Here is a 21,540-nt window from a genome sequence, read left to right as displayed (position 1 = left end):
AATATAGGTAATATAATGGGAATTATTGATTTAAAAATAGGTAATCCTTGAGGAAACTTCCTGTTTCACTCATTTAATAGTTTATGAAAGTACTGACATGTTAAACCTGGTATCTCCAATATCCTAGCAAATAACATTTGATCCTGCAGCACTTGGAAAGGTGTCAAACCCTGATTTATAATTGCTAGAAGGTTTGACAAGCTGACTCGTAGCATAGGAGACTTTATTTGTACTGTTACAGATTAGCTTACTGAAAATCTTAGTAGTTTTATTCCGAAAATATCGGTATTTTTCCATAATTTGCGATTGTTTGTGATCTGATTGAAAGGTTTTTCAACATTCAAATCGACAAAACTTGATCAAGGTGAAAACGCTCAAAAAAAATATATGCAAAATGATGTCACTATAGTTGTTATTGTTGTGATAGTTAATATCGGCTATTGCATTTAAGTTGAAGCGTTACGTGTCAGTATTCTGTCAGTCTATTTGCAGCTATAAACGTCATAATTGCGCTTGCGCTTAATCTGAGCGTTATGAGCAGACTATTTTATTCATAATAAACATAGTAATAATATTAATATTATCATTGTGTAATAATGTCATATATAATATGTCATATTAATGTATAAATTAGTATTGATAATATATATACATAAGTGTATGTAGATCTTTTGATGTATTCTAGAAGGCTTCATAGGTGTAGTCGAGAGTTTGTCTGAACATTTTAGTTCTATTTGTGGTTTATTAGAGCAATCACAAAATGTACACCTTGACACTATGCATGTATTCTCATTAATGCTGGCTTGAGGGATTAGTTCTAGCTACATGACAAAGAGGGTGTTACATAATACATTACATAATATGATGCAAACTACATCACCCCTTGATTTATAAATCACAACCAGGGTAATCAGAAAATATTAATAGATTACATACTAGCATAACATACATGTATATCTGAACTGACAATACAAATCGTCACAACCCAAACATGGCTCTAGTGTTCATAAAATTCTCCATATCTTTCTGGAGGTCGCCTGTCTCTAATAGGTCTGGTATTGCCCACTGCAGTATTTTCGCTGTCATGATCACTGTCACTCTCAGTATCTGAGTCTACGGAACTATTGTCATTTTTACAGATGCTGAGATTATCAAAATCAAATTCAACTTCCACAGCATCGTCACTTGACACCCTATCACTGCCCGTATCCTCGCCATTACAATCAGCTAACCGTATTTCTGAAATGTGCCTGTTTGTGCCATCAACCTCTAAGACTACATCAGATACCAACGCAGTTACTGTTCCTTTTGCCCATACAGTAGTACATTTAGCATGCACTGGCTTAACATATACTGTGTCACCAATTTTGTACGGGTTTCTTAACGCTCCACGTGAAAATCTTTGTGGCTCTGCAGCAACGTCAGGATTTCTTACTGCGTAGGAGTATAGCATTTGCGAAGGTACAATACCTCGCTTGTTTGGGGTATTGTTGTACCAAAATACCATTCTGTTAACCTCGTTTCCTGAACGCGCAGCCATTCTTTTAATTGTCCTATGGTTACGTTCGACAATGCCATTACCAGATGGCCTGTAAGCGCAACTTAACAAATGATTTACGTTCCATGTTTTTAGGATGCTAGACAACTGTGCGCTTTTGAAGCATGGACCGTTGTCAGAAAGCAACTCTTGTGGGGGACCCCGCTCCTCAAATATGCGTACCAACTGTGCTATTACAGAGTTGGCTGTCTCATCTCTCAGTTTTAACCATATTGCAAATCTGCTAGGGCCGCAATCCAAGATGGTCAAATAAGGTATTCGGCCCACATGTGTGATGTCAACAGCAAGTCTATGCCACACCTTTTCGACTTCCAAATTTCCTCTCTCCCATCTCACAGGTGAAGGATCAATTTGTTTGCAGATTTGACACTCTTTCACAACCCTTTCAATCACATCTTTTGAGGCTCTGTCACCAAACCTCTGATTAGCTAAGTAACTCATCTTGTCAACTCCTAAATGGTGAACTTGATGCATGTTATATATTTCTTCATCAATACTTGAAACTTCCTCCGCTGCTACGCCCACACATGATACTAGTGGTTTCAGCCACTTTTTGTTCACCCTCGTTAAAACATCAGCACGATTGTCCGCTGACTTGACCAAGGACATTTGTAGAGTGATGCCATATTCTTCTACCAATTGCGCAATAACCCCAAGCCGCCTTTTGACTATCATTTCTGAAAATCCACTGACTTTGGGGCGATGGCTTTCTGTGATAATGGAATTAACCCAGTTATACACTGATAATGAGTCAGTGACAATCGTAGCTTGTTTTACTCCCCACTTTATTGCAAGATTTAATCCTTTAAGTACGGCTTCAAGTTCAGCTACATTTATATGCATACTGTCATCAATTTTCCTTAGCCATGATGCATCTTCTACAATGCTACCTTCCATTTCTATGCACACACCAATAGCTATAGAGCTCGCATCACACCAGACCTTGCAACACTCATCTCTATTCACAGACCATTTGCCTTGCACTGGGTCATGTCCTGTTACCCTATTTAGTGTTTCATCTAACATATGCAGCACTTCTTTTGCTATTGCATCATCCCACTTGCCATCAGCAGCACACCGCTTCATGTAGCTGCATGCGACTGACTCGTAGCCAGCCAGCTACTGGGTAGTGACCAATCAGTTTACCACGCACAGAAAACAAATCTCTTTTTGTACGAATGCTTTCCACTGTTGGCACAGCTGATTCACGTTGCCATGTACATACCCTAGGACACTTATATTTCGCTAGTATTTAGTTTCGTGAGTAGCATACAGAGTAAAATTTCGCTGGAACTTAATTTCGCAGCTCTGATGAATGCGAAAATATAGTGATGTGAAAATAAATGCAGTGGAACAAACATTAGATTCCTCAGGTCCAGTTCGCTGGTACAAAATATTTTTCAATTTGGGACTACCGTACTGTTTGGACTATAAACCGCACCTCTATATAAGCTACATGTGCTTTATTTTCCAAAAACGATAATAAAACAATACATAAGCCGCACCTTACTATAGGCCGCAGAACTAAGGACTGCTTTTTAACGCCATTTAAAACGGAACAGTGCAGAACGGCACAGTTTCGTATTATCGTTTCGCACCTATTTCGCACAGTTTCGTATTACGCTTTTTAACTTAGTGCCTAACGGGACAGTACCGTGAGGCATTGTTTCGTATTTTCTTTCACAGCTAAAAGTGCACTAATTGGAGATTCCCGTTAGTGCGCCCTAGCGGTGAAAGAAAAAGCCACAGAATAAGCCACAGTGATTAGCCGCACCCTTGTAGACCTACCTATAAGCCGCATGGCTCACATCATCAGAAAAAAGTAGCTGCTAATTGTCCGAAAAGTACGGTAGTTTGTATTTGTGAACCGCAGGTAGAAATGTGTAGGCTAGATCAATAATGTAATTTGATCGCTTGCTGCCATTTGTTTCCTAGACTATCAATGACGTCAAAGCCGCAGTGACTGATTGGTACCAATATTAGAATTCAAGTATTTATAGCACACGGTGCCGCGGTGGCCATGGCACCGGGTTGTTATTGCTTTTGGTTGGTAATAAAATTCATCACCACAATAATTATTATTCAATTTTATGACTTTTCCTACCAGACTGTCATCCTCATCAGTTACAAATTCAATGACTAAACTAATATCATCATCTTCTTCATTTGTCTAGGCTTTTCCAAAAAAAAATTATTATCTTAATTTGTTTTGCCAAGCTGCTCAGTTGGTGTATTAGCTATAATGAGTTTAGCAAAACTTGCCCAATGAGCCAACCACACACGAAAATTGCCTGCATTTCTAATATGACGATTTTATTGTGAATATCAATGAAGAAAGCCATTTATTTTCGCGTTTTCGCTCGTTCGTTATGATAGTTTAGTTTCGCTCATGAAATTTTCGCGAGAGGCTGTTGCCGCGAAAACGCGAAAGTTAGATGCCGCGAATACATAAGTGTCCTAGGGTATACCTTTGTTACTGATTGTCACGCGAAGCCCTAGAACACGCGCTTCACGTAAATCGACAGGCTCTTTTGTGACTAGACCAAACTTTAACAAATGGCTGCGCACAACTTCGACTGGCACTACTGACTTATTTACTAAAATATCATCAATATAATGATCAGTACCAGCAGCAACCGTAGGATCAAGTGACAACACTGTTGACAATATTTTTGACATAATCTTAGGCGCTGCATTGAGACCAAAACCTAGTCTAGTCATGACATACAATGTTCCATGGAACATAACAGCTTGAAATCTCTGCAAACTACCATCAACATGCAGTTGTAAATATGCTTTCTTTAAGTCTAACATGCAAGCATCACTGCCTAACTTACGCCACTTGCGGAGTTTGTCTTGGCATACTGCGGTGTCCAAACCAGGATGACTGCTGACATACCCATTCAGTTCTCTGCTATAATCCATTACAGGTCGTACCTTTGTCTCTTTATTAGGTTGTGTAGCTGCCAACAATGGAATAATGCCAGTTACAGGTCCATGAAGCGCTTCTCGGTGTGGCTGCAGCCATCCGTTTTCTATCCATTGCATAACCTGTTTTTCATATTCTTCTCTGACGGCATCATTTATAGCGTATTCTCCACATGTATTGGACAATATAGGCTCTCTACTTAACCACTTCCAAGCAACTGTCCACTTGTGGCCATCAAATTGTGCTTTAAAGTCTCTATCATCTATAACTATCGGCGGCTGCTGGTCATCGTTATGACTGACAGGACTAGCTTTGTTACGTAGCATCACGCCAACTGTTCTTAACTGTCTTGCTCCAAAGAGTACACCTCTATTTTTATCTATAGATACCCCGCCTAGCTTTGCAATGCCATCCATTCCCAGTATCATCTGGCAACCGCTTACTAGCTTCGGAGCAATCATACACTGAACTGTAATTTTACAAGAGTGATCCAGTTCTATATCAAGAGTTGTCTCACCCTTGCATGTAGTGATATGCCCATTTAACATCATTATTTGTCGCTGAGGACCTTTCGGCAGCAATCCTAACTGCTGTGCCCACTGTTGTTGTATAATTGATTGCTCACATCCACTATCCACCAATGTTTTTATCTTTGTGCCTTTTATCCATACATAAACAAAGGGTAGCACCGAGTTTTTTACATTGGGGGAAGAGCCGGTGCATACACTTCCCCACTGGCATTTCCCTGCATCTGAAAACAGTTTTTCTGGATGTGACCAAGTTTATTACACCGGTAGCACCTGACCTCACGGCGCTGCCAATGCTGCCTCCTTTTCCCAGCAGCAAATGAGGTCGTTTCGCCATTTCCTGCAGTTATCATCATGCGGGCCCTGTTCACTAACTCCGAAAGACCCATGTCTTCTACAGAAGCAATAGATTTTAGTTGTGTCGCCACTTCTGTAGGTAATCCTGCCATGAATGCACATTTAAGCAATGGGTCAGGTTCTGATTGTCCCATCAAAGTTGTTAAACGTTTGAGATCTGCCAGATATACATCTACAGCTTCACCATCTCTTAAAGCTCGGTTTTGCAGCTGAATATAAGCACTGAACCTGTCTACACTAAAAGCTGTCAACAAAGCTGCCTTTAGTTTAGGGTAGTCTTCCTTGATATCATCTTCTAAATGTTTATACACGGCAAATGCTGCTCCTGACAAGAATAATGGTAAGAAGGTTGTGAGATCGTCCACTCTTTGAAGCTTGGCCACTAACTCTAGCTTGTCCACCCAGACACTGAAGTCACCGCTTTTACCATCCTCATATGTCTTGATAAGCTCGGATACCTTCACTGACATTTCTAGTGTAGTTTAGAGCCGAAATCGCTTGTGGTTTATTAGAGCAATCACAAAATGCACACCTTGACACTATGCATGTATTCTCATTAATGCTGGCTTGAGGGATTAGTTCTAGCTACATGACAAAGAGGGTGTTACATAATACATTACATAATATGATGCAAACTACACTATTATTCAAAAAAGTTCAGCTATTTATGTTTCCCGGTTTCTGTTATGAATTACTTCACACAGGTTTGCGAAACAATTACAAAGAGATTTTGGTTTGCTCTATCTTACTGGTTAACTCTATGTTACTGCAAGATTCAGTTCAGTCCGAAAGTAGTCTGTGTCATACTAGGTATTGTAGCACCAACACTCCCGACTATTTTGTACAGTTTTATGGTTTATAATAACCTATCAGCGCAATGCTTCAAGTTCCCAACTACACTATGTAGAGTAGGAGAAGGTGCTTTGTATCACTGTAACACCCAGTACAGCCATACCTCAACATACGAGCTTAATGTGTTTCAGATTGAGCTTGTGTGTCCACTTTCTTGTATCTCAAAGAAATATTTGCTGTATAAAATAACTAAATACAACTTAATCCATTCCCATTCTCTGAAAAACCTATGTAAAAACAGGATATTATCATAGAAAAATGTATTTTTAATTGTTCAAATTCACCACCTACTCACAAAGAAATAAATACCTATCTAGTAGCTATGGTCTGCAATAAAATGCAACACTATTATGTACAGTACAGTAGGGAGTTCTTACCTTCGAGACAGATATAACTGCTAACTGTCGTGGAAAGGAGACGTTAACAAAAATCGTTTGATAAAATGCTTTTATCAAACGGTTTTAAACTGGAGAGGAAGATGTCGCTTGTTACATTCTATAATTTTATAGATTTATAGGTGAGATCACAGCTTTTCTTGGCTACATAATCTTTTCCTGTTTGTATGTGTGACCTTGATATGTTTTAGGTTGGCTGCTCGCTGCCTTGCTGTCGAAGAAAGTATTGAAGCTACAGCAACAGAAAATAGAGATATTCGAGAAAGCTTAGACAAGTGTCTCGAGGGAATGAGAGACGTCGAAGAGGTCATTAAGGAAGTAGATGAGACGAAAGACGTGGGAAAACAACAAGAGCTGCTTCAAGATGCCAAGGTGGGTCTTGCTGAAAACGAGTATTTTTTGCTACCTTATCAGTTTCTGTTTTCACATTATTCATTTTATTGAGAAGGTTTGTCTCTGCTATGAGACTAATATGCCTGCTTTTTAGACGAGGTAGATTGTGAGGTCGAGTCAGCTATTATCTTGCATAAACGTTTCTGATGGTTGTCATCTAAATTCATGGCTTTCATAGCTTATCTAATTGATCAAAACATTGAAATAGTATATAAAACTTTATAAAGAGAATTTTGTTTATATTAGTTCTTTTGGCTAGAATAAGACAAGCGATAAATGTGCTTGAATGGCTAAAGATCTAAAATATAGCGCACGAGACCGTCTAAAAAAATAATGGCTAATTTTTTTTAAATCTAAAAATTTTAACCAGTCCAAAGATCATAAATTTGTCAAAAGATATGTTAGTGTTTGTACTCGTGGTAAGTGATTTGTACATATTAGGATCTGCAAGCTTTGCAGCTATGAAAGCAACAATCATTCAACAACTAAATTAAACGATGTAGTGCGAGTAATACAGATATTAGAAAGTTTGACTTCATATCCAGAAACATCACATTGAATGATATCCCTAAGTTGTTGTCAGCATTCTAAATTATTTCACCGAAGCTTTATAATTTGTTGCGTTTTAATAAGACACATGTTAAGTTATGTCATTTGTAAAGTGTCATGAAGAGCAAGTAGATGGTGTAAGAAGTTTATATGTTAGGTATAACTAACAGTAAGAGATTCATTTTAAGGTTGCTAACATGGATGACACTGGAGAGGTAAGCATATCATATTCACATTCATATCAATCATTCATCAAAGCTCTCTGAAATTGTAAGGACTATTCTAAGTTCATTCCATGAAGTCCACCGCTAGGAGTTGGCAGCAGTCGGCAGCATTAGTTCTGCGTAAAATGGGTAGATAAATAGGATGTAAAACAGTTTAATTATATTTTTTCTCATTCCCAGCTACTCATAGTTTTCTGCATTTACTTTTTTTCTCATGCTGAGCAGTATTGAAGTAACTAAGTGCATGAAACTAAGTGGCTAAAAAGCACTTAAAAGATAAATATTCTTTAAATATTCTACAAATGCTTTATTTAAACGTCGAATTATCTTATTTTAGTTGCTCATTATCAACCTTCTTGGAGTTATCTTATCTTAGTTGGTCATTACTAGCCCTCTTGGAGTTATCTTGTCTTAGTTGGTCATTATCGAACCTCTTAGAGTTAGCTTATTTTAGTTGCTTATTATTAACCCTCTTGGAGTTATCTTATCATAGCTGCTATTATCAACCCTCTTTGAGTTAGCTCATCTGAGTTGCTCATATCAACCTTCTTGGAGTTATCTTATCTTAGTTGCTCATTACCAACCTTCTTGGTTTATGTGTAGATGTATGTTGAGCTGAATTGATGTGTGGAGCTGCAGGCAGTGAGAGTTTGAGCATTTCTAGAGCTAGTTATTTACATTCACTGTATTTCCATGTTTCTGCATACGTGATGAAGTCTTCTTTTGTGGAGCAATGCAAAAACATGAAAATGTCTATCTATAAAATGAGTGTAGATAATGTATATATTTGGAAAGATTGTTTTCATGAAGTCACTCTATAATTGAAGTTAGTGGTATTCAAAGGTTTTGCCTGCTCTCAACAGTATTTCATTTCTATTCAAGATTGTCTGTTGTGGCCATTTGTAATCGTTTAGCATAAAAAAAACGCAACATGATTTTTATTTAATTTAAAATATTATTTTAAATAAAAACATTCAACTAATCACTACAGAGTGGTTAAAATTGGATGGTATAAAAAATGTAGCTCTGCAGCTATAGTGACAAGCTAGCAGAATCTGTAAAAGATTGACCAGTTTTTGCTCAGTCATTACTTAGCATTTGAAACAATCATTTCTAACTTTAAAGAATTTTGGCTATTTGAAAATACCCCCTCGGCAACTTCAAAGGAAGGACAACACTTATGAAAAACATTTTCAATTTGTGAAAACACAGTGAATATGATCAAGTCTCCTTCGGTCTTCTATTGATACTGTATAATTGTATCATGCGGTAGAGTATAACATATTATAATATATATTAACATAATATAATATAGAGTATAACAGTCAAACCTCAAACTATAATTGCTTTTACATTTATGTGAACGTTTTTGATTTAAAATGAGCATTAGAATTTTGCTTGACATATTTTACTGTAACATATTTAATCATAAATTTCTCAAAGCGTTACAATTTTTTAAGCAAAAGTAAAAAGAATGAAAGAACTCAAAAATGAAATGTAAAAATAATAAAGAATATATAAAGTAAGTAAACTTATAGTGTCTAATGTAAGTCAGAGTGAAGTAAGTCAGGGTGAGCTATCAGAGGCTCTATCACTCATCAAAGTTACACATTGCTGAGCCTACCTATTTTTCATTCTCGAGCCTCTAACGTTATGTAACAGTTATGATTCTTTAATGTTATGTAACAGGAAATACGTTTTAGCCGTTGTATACTCTGTTCCTTTTGTTTTACGTATAGCTTAGATTTTCACATTGAATTTTTCACAAACCTACATGTACACTTTAATGCTCTATGTAATTAATTAAAGTATCTAGTGCCAAGTTTTAAAGCTGTAAAATTAATTAAACAAAATAAAATTCCAAAACAATGTTTCTGGAAGAATGTTTGCAACAACATATGATCGTTTCAACAAATGAAGCAAATAGCCGATTAGATTAGTGCTTTATATTGAGGTTTGACTGTACTAGCTAGATGTGGACAATGGCTGGTATGGCATAGATGGTAGTGTATAGCTAGTACATGTAGCGTATAAATGGTAGTGTGTAAACAGTAGTGTATAGATAGTAGTGTATATGCAGTAGTGTAGAATTACTAGTGCTGTTTCGAGTAGGTGTTGACATCGTAAAAAATAGCGTAACTTCTGTGCAGCAGCAATGCCGAAACCTGTATATTTACTGCCTTAAGATTATGAAAGTTTGCCTCTGTTGGTGGAATTTGTACAAGTTACAACTACATGTTTACATGGCGATATTTATTATACTAGAATGAGCTGGCCAAGCTGTACCAGGTTTCTAACGAGGTTGTCTCTTCTGCGAAGTCTAAACTCCCTCCAGATTCAGCCGCCGTAATGGACTCTATTCAGAATCTGAATGCCTCACTACTCACTGATGTCCAGGTTAAATTGGGTCAAGCTGAGCGGTTAGTATTTCCTGTTAGCACATTGTCACGCAAAAAACTTTAACTAAAAATAGATTCATTATGTTTAGCAGTTTATAGCGGGTAAAGAGATGTTGAGGATTATGTTGTACTGTCTGTGGGTACATTCCATAGATTATGTTTGGCGGGAGCATGAAAACATCATCACTTCCTTAGATAACTTCAAAGCTGGTTCAGAATATATCACTGCATGTCGGTGTTAATCACCCAATACTTCGGTGTTTGTCCGTGATAAGTTTTCGCACTATTACTAACCCATCCACGCTTACACTAGCGTATAGTTCGTGGTATGGCGATCTCATTATACTGTACATAAATGTTGAAATACTTGCTCTCTAGCAACTGTGATAAAAGACAGCCAATCACCATCGACGAAGTGGTGCACATCGGGCAGGCTCTCATGAATGCTCGAACTATCATTAATGTTGACAGCTTCAATCTGTCCCGTTGTATCCGCGTTGCCTTGGCGAAGTCATCGATTTACGGTGCACATAGTCGACAAATAATCACAGAGAAGACAACTTCGACACATGAGAGTGTTGTATTAACCAGTCTTTAACAAGATTGTCAGGTGTAGTCAACTCCCAGTACCTGAAGTATTGAACCATCCAAAGTATTTGCTATTACACAGGTGTCACTGCATCATTTGCCGTCTCTTCTATCAATATAGCAGAGTGTGCAAGATTTACAATTCAACACTTTATCGTATCTTTACATTAGTCAATGTGGTTGTACTTTAAGTAGCTCATTTAAGTATGGTGTAACCAGGGTGATGGATCAGTGGAATGTGGTGCATGTCATGCAGCTGGAACTTGAGACTCTCATGAACAGCGCCAGGCAGACCATGTCTGCTGAGATCGTTGACAGTCAAGTTGCTCTCGACCAACAGGTTGGTTAAGTCATCATTAACTGAACTCTTTCATTTGAAGTTTTGGCTGAGTTGACGAGGTTCTGTTCTGGTTTAAATGTCCTTCTGCAGAAGGAGATGGAAGGTCAGATGGGTAAGTGCAGAGAAAAATTAGAAGAGTTCACTATGAGGTCACGTGATTTGGAAGAAGCTATTGGCTCGGCTGAGATACAAAGACTTCGTGAAAACGCTAATCACTTTGAGAACAGCCTCTCGGGTATTCAGCAAGGTTTGTGCCATAGTCATTTTACGTTATAAGAACAGTAAAATACATTTAAACTTTAGGAACGAAAATCCACTTTGCACTGGAATTGAACTTGCAACCACCGGTTCTGCAGACAGGCAAGCTAACCGCTACATTGTCTTTGCCATACTATGAAGTAATTGAGCACATACATATGCAGCCTCTGCAAACATGCTCTCGGCTACTAGCGTGCTTGAAGATCATGATTGCGTGAGTTGGTGTGTAACGATCGTAAGCACAACTATAAACATGGCTCTTATTATAGTAAATATTTAGACTAGCTTAAGTTAACAGCTTAAGTAACTTAAATTAATTGGGTAGAGAAACTTAACCAACTTGGACAGTCACGGCTCCAATAATAGTAAAGATTGAAATATTAATTTAAGTTACTAGCTTAAGTTACTTAAACTCATTGTGCAGAGAAGCTTGGCCAATGGCAACTACATTAACTGCTACTGTTTATAAGCTAAACAGTAGCAAGTAATGTAGTTGCCATTGACCAAGTTTCTATTACTGTCCAAAGCCAGCTAAAAGCGTTCAGAAAAAAGATTACACCTCACAGGAGTCAAACCCATACATCCGGATGCACGAATGTGAAGACAAGCACACCGCTACCAAACCATACAGCCACGTTTTCACGCTTGGGAATACTTGTGCATACAGTATAATACTTCTACATCAGGATTTCTAACTTTTGCACTGGACAGTAAGGGTTCAAGTGTGCATATTTTAACTAATCCTTATTAACTGGACATAGGAACGACCACAGACAAACACTTGATTTTATATATACATGTATATATACTTAGATTATGCTACAAACCATCTATTTTTTGATCACTCCTAATAGCATAAATGAGTTTCTTTCTCCTCACCACCAGTTTAGGTTATCCGTTAGAATTTTAGTTCTGCATACAAGATAGGCTTCTCTTTTCCTTTTGTGCAGGAGAAAACAACTGCTTGAGAAGCATATATATTATATCATTGCACTTATTTATTATTTAATAGGTTGTACGTTAACAGCATGGAATCTCTTTTATCCTTTCTTTACTATCTCTTTACTAGGCTTGGACAAAAGACGCACTCAAGTGCTTGGTTTGGTTGAAGAGGAGAAGAATTTCCAAAAGGACATAGAAGAAGTTAATGCTATTGTTACAGGGATGAGTAACCTTGGCAGACAGGAGGTCACAGAGGTCACGCTTGAGAAGTGTGAACAATTAGCTAGTCAATATCAAGTATGTACGAACATACATCTATTCAATAAAGCTGCCTGTGAATTTCTGAAGTGGTTTCTGACTTTTGCCAGACTAGACTCACTCTCTTAACAGAAAAGATATGGTTTCCAGTAGGCAGAAACAGGTCGAGACATGATCTCATTTCCATTATGTTGCAACGGCTGGCCAGTAGATAGGTTTGTTTATTCCTACCCTTTAGACGCGGCCACAGTGCATCACTAGTATAGTCTAGTATTTTATAAATGCTGTTCTGGCTCTTTAAAGGTGTCCAGTTCAACCTACCAGTTTGAGCTGGGGTTGGCAGTTCAGCCGCTGCTTCACAATCCGAGCATAAGTGGTACCCGCTTATATGGGTTGCCAGTACCAGGTTGATATAGCCTGACAGGAGGCATAACCCTTTTATCTAGGAATTTAACTCTCTTCAGTTTTAGCATTTCATAAAATGATTTGTTGCGCGCTAGTTCCTGGTCTCTGTGTTCTGCTCCTTGGTATCTGTGTTTTATTATCTGCTCTTTGTGTTTTATTACCTGGTCTCTTGTGTTTTATTACCTGTTGTCTGTGTTTTATTACCTGGTCTCTGGGTTTTATTATCTGCTCATTGTGTTTTACTACCTGGTTTCTGTGTTTTACTACCTTGTCTCTGTGTTTGACTACCTTGTCTCTGTGTTTTACTACCTGGTTTTTGTGTTTTACTACCTGGTATTTGTGTTTTACTACCTGGTCTCTGTGTTTTACTGCCTGCTCTCTGTGGTGTACTACTTGGTCTCTGTGTTTTACTACCTGGTCTTTGTGTTTTACTACCTGCTTTCTGTGTTTTACTACCTGGTCTCTGTGTTTTACTGCCTGCTCTCTGTGGTGTACTACTTGGTCTCTGTGTTTTACTACTTGGTCATTGTGTTTTACTACCTGGTCTTTGTGTTTTACTACCTGCTTTCTGTGTTTTACTACCTGGTCATTGTGTTTTACTACCTGGTTTCTGTGTTTTAATACCTGGTCTTTGTGTCTTGCTACCTGGTCATTGTGTTTTACTCCCTGGTCTCTGTGTTTTACTACCTGGTCCCTTTGTCATACTACCTGCTCTTGGTGTTTTACTACCTGGTAATTGTGTTTTACTACCTAGTCTCTGTGTTTTACTACCGGGTATTTGTGTTTTACTACCTGGTCATTGTGTTTTTCTACCTGGTCTCTGTGTTTTACTTAGGAAGAACTTAAAAAGATGCCAGCTGTAGAGAAGAAGTTGGAAGATTTAGTAGCTTTGTCTATAAGACTTGGCGACTCTTCTCATGAAATGGGCTCAATGACTAAAGTCCTTGACCTTAAAAAAGATTTAGCCGCTACAAAAGGACAATTAAACCAGCAGGCAAACGCTATTAAGGTAAGCGTGTAATGTCACAGATTTATCATTATACGTTTGAAAGTTATCAGTATCCTTTGCACTCATCATAGTTGTAGTTTTATATGTCATATATGTTGTGATTAGTATGATATTATATTTATTTTAGTATTACACTAAAGTAATATAGTCACTGAATATATAGTACTATTAATTTATGTGCCTTCTAAAGCTTTTTCAATTTTGACAGGATTCTATACGCATGCTCCTCTCTGCACCCCAAACTTCGGTGACGCATGAGCAGTGGAGCACAGGCCAAGATAAACTGAGAGCTGAAAATGAGGATGGACTCAGAGACTTGCACCTCAAAGTGGATGGAACTGAAGTTAGTCTGCACTTTAATTATCAGTTGCAAGGCTGTAGCTGCTCATTTCTGTGGTTTTATTCCAGGAGATACTTAGAGCTGTCTTCTATGAATGTCAAGTTAGTCGAACTATAGGTATATAAATATATTATGTTTATATAAATATAACAGATTACTGTGCTTTAAGCAGTATGAGTTGCAGCATGTTTATCGACTATTTAAGAGCATACAGTATGCTTTAGATTTGCATATAAAAGTGCATCTTTGAATGGTAGAAGATTAAAAAATGTTCATTTTTTCCATGGCTTGCATCTAGCTTTCATTGAAGTATTTGTAAATTCTAGGCTTTAAATAAAACACAGTTACATGTTAATAAAGTAAATAATAGTTTTTTTTACATTTTTAGTACATTACAAACTGAAACATTGTCTAAAAAGTAGACAGCAGTTACTAGCCAATCAAAACTTAACATCTAATCTGAATTTTTAAGTGCTCTGTATATGGTAAGCACATATATTATATAATGTACATGTATAATGCTTTCATTTTATTAGATTAATTTGTACTATACCATAAATGCATATTTATATACAACCCTTTTATTTATGTAATAAAATATGTAATGTATATACATATTTATATAATATTAATATTTATATAATAATATATATAAATATTTATGATATATAAATTATATACAGTGAAACTCGGCTAACTCGACCTTCACGGGACCAAGAGAAAGTGTTCGAGTTATCAGAGCATTCAAGTTATGAGAACACTGTCACAAGTGCATGTATTATTGTATTTATCAGTACATATACAAACTATATATAAATCAAAAGCATTTATTGCTTGTTGCAAGTTAAGGGACCTCTCATGTAATGTTTAAACAATTTTTATCAGAAAGTATAAATATTTTCTATTATGACTTGAGATTTGTTTGTTTGTTTTAGGTGATGTGACTGCCAGGACGTTTTCAAATTAAAATAGGCAAAACCTGATCGCGGTTGAAACTCTCAGAAAAAAAAACACATTTTTCTTTTGGGGGTTTTAACAAAAACCAGTTTTGCCGATTTTTCTTAAAGTTTATCTGAAGGTTACTTTGCTTCTCCTTGCTTGCGGAGGGCTATCCTTAAGCGGATGTTTGTTAAAATTTGATTTTTTGCAAACCTTTAGAAAAATTGTTAACGAAAATATTTTGCCGATAGTGGTTATAATGATGCCTAAGAACTACTAAAAGTTGTTGTTTATCTCTATGGCTTGGAATAAAGTGATATTCTAAAGCGATAACAACCGTCTCGGTAGCCGTTGGGCAAAAAAACTGTCCGAGTTAACGAAGTTAAGGTCGAGTTATTTAAAGCAATTTATCATTGCGTGGGAACGGACCAAACAAATCCGTTTGAGTTACCCATGTGTTCGAGATATCCGAGGGCGAGTTATCCGAGTTTCACTGTATATAGTATTAATAAATGATTGACTGTAGGAATTCATTTGTCTTCGCCTGAACATACAAATCAATAAGCAGTTCTGTATTTAAGCATTTACACGTATATATATTGCACATGCATATAAAATATATATTATAGATATGTATATACATTATATATTTTATAATATAAACCAAAGCATTATGTAAATATGTGTATATATTATGTATTAATCTTCAAAATTGAAAGCATTATATATACATATATAATATGTATATTAGTGACTATGTGAAGGGCACGTACAAGTCCAGACACAGAAGGTGGGACTTGATTGGCTAGTAACCACAAAAATCAAGAGACTTGATTGGCTAGTAACCACGAAAAGAAAGAGACTTGATTGGCTAGTAACCACGAACAGCAAGAGACTTGATTGGCTAGTAACCACAAAAAGCGAGAGACTTGATTGGCTAATAACCACGAAAAGCGAGAGACTTGATTGGCTAGTAACCACTATTCATTGAAAAGCTTGCTACTCACCTTCATATCTAGTTTTGTGTTTTTCAAACTATGTTAGACCTGTGATACATTCATCCCACTTAAACAGCAGATGCATGCAGAGAAGGTGATGGCCCAGCTACAGCTCTATGAGACAGAAGACCAGAAGCTAAAGGAACTCAGAGGCAAAATCAAGGAGCTTGTTTCAAGGCAGCAGCAGTTACAAGAAGCTAGCCTTGACCCCATGATGCTTCGGGACTGGGCTGGTCAGGTGCTTGTAAGTCAGCAGCAGTTTACACAACGTTGTCTATGAACGAGATGTAACTTGACTAAGAGTTGTCTGACCTGTGTATACCTTTTCTACATTAAGATACCATTAATATGAGGCCAACTAGCTATGTAGCTCTGTAGTATTTTAATAAGAAGCAGTTAAATATGATGATTCAATTGCCAGTATTTGATCAGTACTCTTCAGTTTTATGTTGTTAGAGGAAAATCCAGCTAATGTTCAAAATTTTAGATATTCATTTTTTTAAAGGATGGCTTCCGTGCAAATTGAAATTCTGCTATTAAATGACTTTTTTGAATAGAGATAATTTTATGAATGATTATCTTCTTTGAATTTTAAACTATCAGTGTTTATTTGCTCTTCATAACAGCGAGTAGACTCAGAGCTGAAGCAGTTATACATGAAATCAGAGGAGACGGTGAAGAGGCAGGCAAATGTGTTAGAGAAAACTCACAAGCTAATTGATGAAGGAGCCAAAAGAGAGAGAGTCATGTAAGCACATGTTCTGTTGCCTCTTGAATACTCGCGATGGTCGTGTCCATTTTTTGTGCATCTGCAATGGATTTCTTACCAACACTTGATACAGAAACTTATGACGAATTAGAGTTCAACCACTGCTAAGTCTTTTTCCAAAAAAGCATTGTTGATTGATCTGTTGATGTATGTTGTTGTTGTTGTTAGTCAAAATCAACTCTGTCATCCTATTGGCAAATCAGCGCTGTAGTATATAAACATTGACATGAAAATCTATGAGCGATATGGAACCTGGCTAGGAGTTGTCTGCTCTTTGTATTATTATGAAACGCATTAACATCACTCAGTAGTAGTGACAGCTTTAGAACGTAAGCCAACAAAGTAATTAGTACACGTGACAACAGAATCTTTATATCCTACATCGTGTGCCTCCTATATATGGCCAAAGTTTATTAGAAATGTGCAGTAAGTTGCACTGTCAAAGACCAGTATGCCCATTGCAGCTTATTTGATAGTTTCATTACATCCCAGTCTGCTCAGTGCTGTCACTAAAAACATCTAGTATGAGCAAGTGGTTGCAGGTACCTTTTTTATAATTGCTTAACCATCCTTGCTGTTTTAACCTTCCAAGCAGGCGTGCTGAAACATTGTGTATCATATTGTCATTAAAAGGCTTTCTCGGCCAGTTATGACCAGGAACGTTCATTGTTATATCAGCAAAAAATTGCACACTGCTTCATATCCGATAATATAAGAGGGAGAAGGACCTCTTACAACCACCAAAGCATTGTTTAATCTTTAACCCGTGTTATAGCACACAAACATTTTACTATCGATCATGTCTGTAAAGAATAACTGCTTGACAGGGAGGAGCTGGTAACACCACAGCTGTCAAATGCACTTGACCTTAGCATGGAATCTGAGCACTGTCTGGAAGAAATACCCTATACTCCTGTTGCTCCACACCAACCGACACTCAGTGCTGATGTTAATGCCGCTAAGCTGTTTGAGGTTGAGAGAGATCCTGGCTCAGTTGAGGTATGCACAGAGAACCAGTGTTGCTGATGAGTGCTGGCAGCCTCGCTGAGATTGGTTAATAGGGCTGGCAGCCTCATTGAAATTGGTTAATAGTGCTGGCAGCCTCACGGAGAGTGGTTAATAGTGCTGGCAGCCTCACGGAGAGTGGTTAATAATGCTGGCAGCCTCACTAAGATGGGTTAATTGTGCTGACGCCCTCGTTGAGGCCGGTTAATAGTGGCAGAAGCTGATGTTTAATGATGAGTAGGAACCAAACTGATGCCAATCTGCATTAGGAATGGCGATGTCTAAAACATGATCAACATTTGAATTTAAATGTCTTCCAAGCCAAAGATATCTTAGATTAACTGCGAGTTTTGTTTTGCTCAACTTATGTGTTTGACACACCAGCTCACACATTGTTCATAATAATCAGTAAACTGGCAGTACTTTGAATAACAATAACGAAACTCCAACAAGGTCTTCATGACCTTTAAATGACCCTGACTAATTCTCACTAGTCAATCTATTTTTAACAAAATTCGTTGTCGGGTCATGTCGATATGTGCAGCCATAGCAAATAGTTATGTTGCGCTCTGGCTCTGGCTACAGGAAGTGGGACTGTTTTGTGTGTACAGCTTTACTCGTAACATCAATGGCTGCCGTTTCACTTGTCCTTGCTTGTCACCTTTTTGGGTACCAAAAGGATATTTCCTACCTGTTCTCACCAGTTACTTTTTTATTGAAGACCGGTAGGAAGATGCATCAGATGATAACTGAACAAGAAGACTTCCAGGCAGCTCTCGCTGATGTTAACAAGAACATCGGCCAGTGGCAGTGGACCCTTGATCAGGACTATCATACTCCAGTTGAGCTGAGTGAGACTTTAGGGGCCATTCAACGAGCGAAGGTGCAGCTAGGTAGGTGGTTTAGGACTTCTTGTCATACTATAGTAGAGCTGATTGACACTTTGGGGGATATTCAACGAGTGAAAGTGCAGCGAGGTGGGTGGTCAATGACTTCTTGTCATACTAGCTGAGTGACATTTTAGGAGCAATTCAACAAGCGAAGGTGCAGCTAGGTAGGTGGTTTAGGACTTCTTGTCATGCTATGGTAGAGCTGATTGGCACTTTAGGAGCAAGTCAACAAGCGCAGGTGCAGCTCGGTGAGTACTCTATGACTTCTTGTCATACTACATTAGAGCTGATTGACACTTTGGAGGCTATTCAACGAGTGAAAGTGCAGCTAGGTGGGTGGTCTATGACTCATCAATGTACTCCCTTCCACTATTTAATATAAACATTACAGAACTTTGCTAGGTTCTAAATACAAATTTTGTTCTTTTACCTCTTGTATTTTTCATTCGCCGTGATTCAAGTATTGTTCATCTGGGATGTTTATTAGGAGCTATCTATAAATATTTCACATTTCGTTTTGGTTTGCCAGTTTCAGTCTGTCATGTTGTACAGTTGTTGCAGGTTTTATCGGCTCTCCTACTGCTACTAACATTGATTTCTCGTCTGCAAGTGCTCATAACTCTAGGTATTAACCAGATGACTCTCTCGATTAGATCAATTATATCAGCCATCATAGCTTCTAACAACTGTAACACTTTCTGGCAGAAAAATTGACTGACTCAGAGAGTGCAGCCCAAGAACCTTCATTGCCGGTTCTTTCGAAGAGTCTAGAGGCCCTCGAACTCCGTTGTGTCTCTGAGCTACAGAAAGCTGAAGCTACCAATGCTCTGTCGCAAGACCACAAAGACACGCTAGATGATATTGAGGAGGAAGTTGTAGCGTGCCAAAAGTACTTGGACTACTTAAATACCATGCCCGGTGGCGCCGAGGTAAGACATGAAGCCGTTATTGTAAGATCGTTTCAATGTTTCAAGGCCAGCCTTAGCCAAGGCAGGCTGTTTGTTTTCAGCTTTTCAAATATGTATCTACAAAATGCATGTAAAAGTCAGTAGGTGTCTCTTACATTATTATTACTATATTATCATCATTAATATCTTACCTAAGTGTTAATATTAGACTTTTATCTCATTTTTTCTAATCTTTTCAATAGTTTTTGTATTAGCCTTTTTAGCCTCCTTTACTTTGCTAGTGTTTTCACTGGTGTTATTTTTGACTGTTGGGTATGTGTGGCATTGAATGTTTTTGCTTGACATTCCTTGTTAACATTCTCATAACTTGTTTTGATGTCAATGTTTACGCTCTACAAGACATTTCTGAATGTCTCTGATTATTTTGCAAAAGAAAAAACTTCAGTCTATGCAAATTCCTAAACCGCTCACCAGTTTATACAGATGCTTTGATATTGCTATACAGATAGTTCACAGGAACCTTTTCATTTGCAGGAGAAGTTGCCTGGCGTAGAACACAAAGTCAGCAAATTACAGAGAATGTTCCAGACACTGAAGGTCATCAATCCAAAGCTCTGCGAGGGATCTTCAGTCCCTGAGTATCTCGGGCAACTCATGAATGACTTGCAGGTTCTCCAAGGTCGTTTAGAAGTCATCCCTGAAGAAGACGATTTACAATCACATGGCAAAGAACTGTATAGCTGGCAACAACGCATGGCTGAGCACGTTGATGAACGAGAGACGGTAAGGAGAGGGTATCTTTGTTGAACTACATTCGGTTGTTATGCTGACTAATATTACCATATAAGGAAGTGCATGTCTATCATGTAATGTATAATCTGTTGTTATGCTGACTAATATTACCATATAAGGAAGTGCATGTCTATCATGTAATGTATAATCTGTTGTTATGCTGACTAATATTACCATATAAGGAACAGCATAGCATGTTTATCATGTTAGAATGACTTGAAATTTTGATAACTTCTCATTTATATCTAGAAACTTTTTCATGTTAATTTTTATCATTTTACTTTTTCATTTTATTTCTTGTTGCACTTTTGACCTCCACTCAGCTTACAATTCTTGATACCGTTCTCGAAGCATGTAAAGGTGAAATCATCACTTTCGCTGAACTTTACATTGTAAGACATGTAGGCAAGATGTTTATAGTAGCTGAGTTCTTTCTCATTTGTTGCAGAACTCGGACACAGAGTTTGTAGAGCGGGTTGTGGGTGAACTTAAGCTATCTCTGGGCAGTCTCGTTGGACACCATTCCAAATATGGCTCTGGTAATTATATAGCCAATTCATTGAACACTTATAAAGAACTTTTAGTCGCCACAAGACAAGGCCTTCATCACGGGAGACTTCTAGATTCTGAGCAAGCTTCTGATCGCAAAGACAATCTAAGGGTAAGAGTCAAGCAGAGAATGGCTGTTCAAAATGTAGGTAATTAGGCATATAGTCTTGAAAATATCTTCATAGACATCATCATGGATTGCTCTATGGGAGTTGCAAATTTAATGTTTGCTCAAAGACTAAATAGTGCGTAGCTTTATATGTTGTTAGTTGAATTGCAGAACTTATCTGAGGTAGAGTTTCAAGCTTAGCACTCATGCTCATAGAAAAACACTGTTAAGTGAAACAACAAACAAGAATGCCTGATC

At 37.7% G+C, this 21,540-nt stretch overlaps 1 protein-coding gene across 1 annotated transcript; it reads left to right on the top strand.

Moving 5' to 3' along the window:
* The first annotated feature begins 6,248 nt into the window (after positions 1-6,248).
* On the top strand, positions 6,249-21,483 carry LOC137397547 (restin homolog). The gene is made up of 17 exons (XM_068083840.1): positions 6,249-6,274; positions 6,810-6,990; positions 10,050-10,204; positions 10,991-11,111; positions 11,202-11,358; positions 12,439-12,608; positions 13,810-13,983; positions 14,192-14,326; positions 16,307-16,504; positions 16,887-17,008; positions 17,857-18,028; positions 18,756-18,927; positions 19,059-19,256; positions 19,630-19,853; positions 20,367-20,615; positions 21,073-21,318; positions 21,454-21,483. The coding sequence occupies exons 1-17, from the start codon at positions 6,249-6,251 to the stop codon at positions 21,481-21,483; spliced, it is 2,730 nt and encodes a 909-aa protein (XP_067939941.1).
* The last annotated feature ends 57 nt before the right edge of the window (positions 21,484-21,540 follow it).

The sequence above is a fragment of the Watersipora subatra genome, chromosome 5 (assembly GCF_963576615.1).
Source record: "Watersipora subatra chromosome 5, tzWatSuba1.1, whole genome shotgun sequence".
In the NCBI taxonomy this organism is placed as follows: Eukaryota; Metazoa; Bryozoa; class Gymnolaemata; order Cheilostomatida; family Watersiporidae; genus Watersipora; species Watersipora subatra.
The sequence above is the reverse complement of the archived record's forward strand: the minus strand, read 5'-3'. Positions and strand labels throughout refer to the sequence as shown.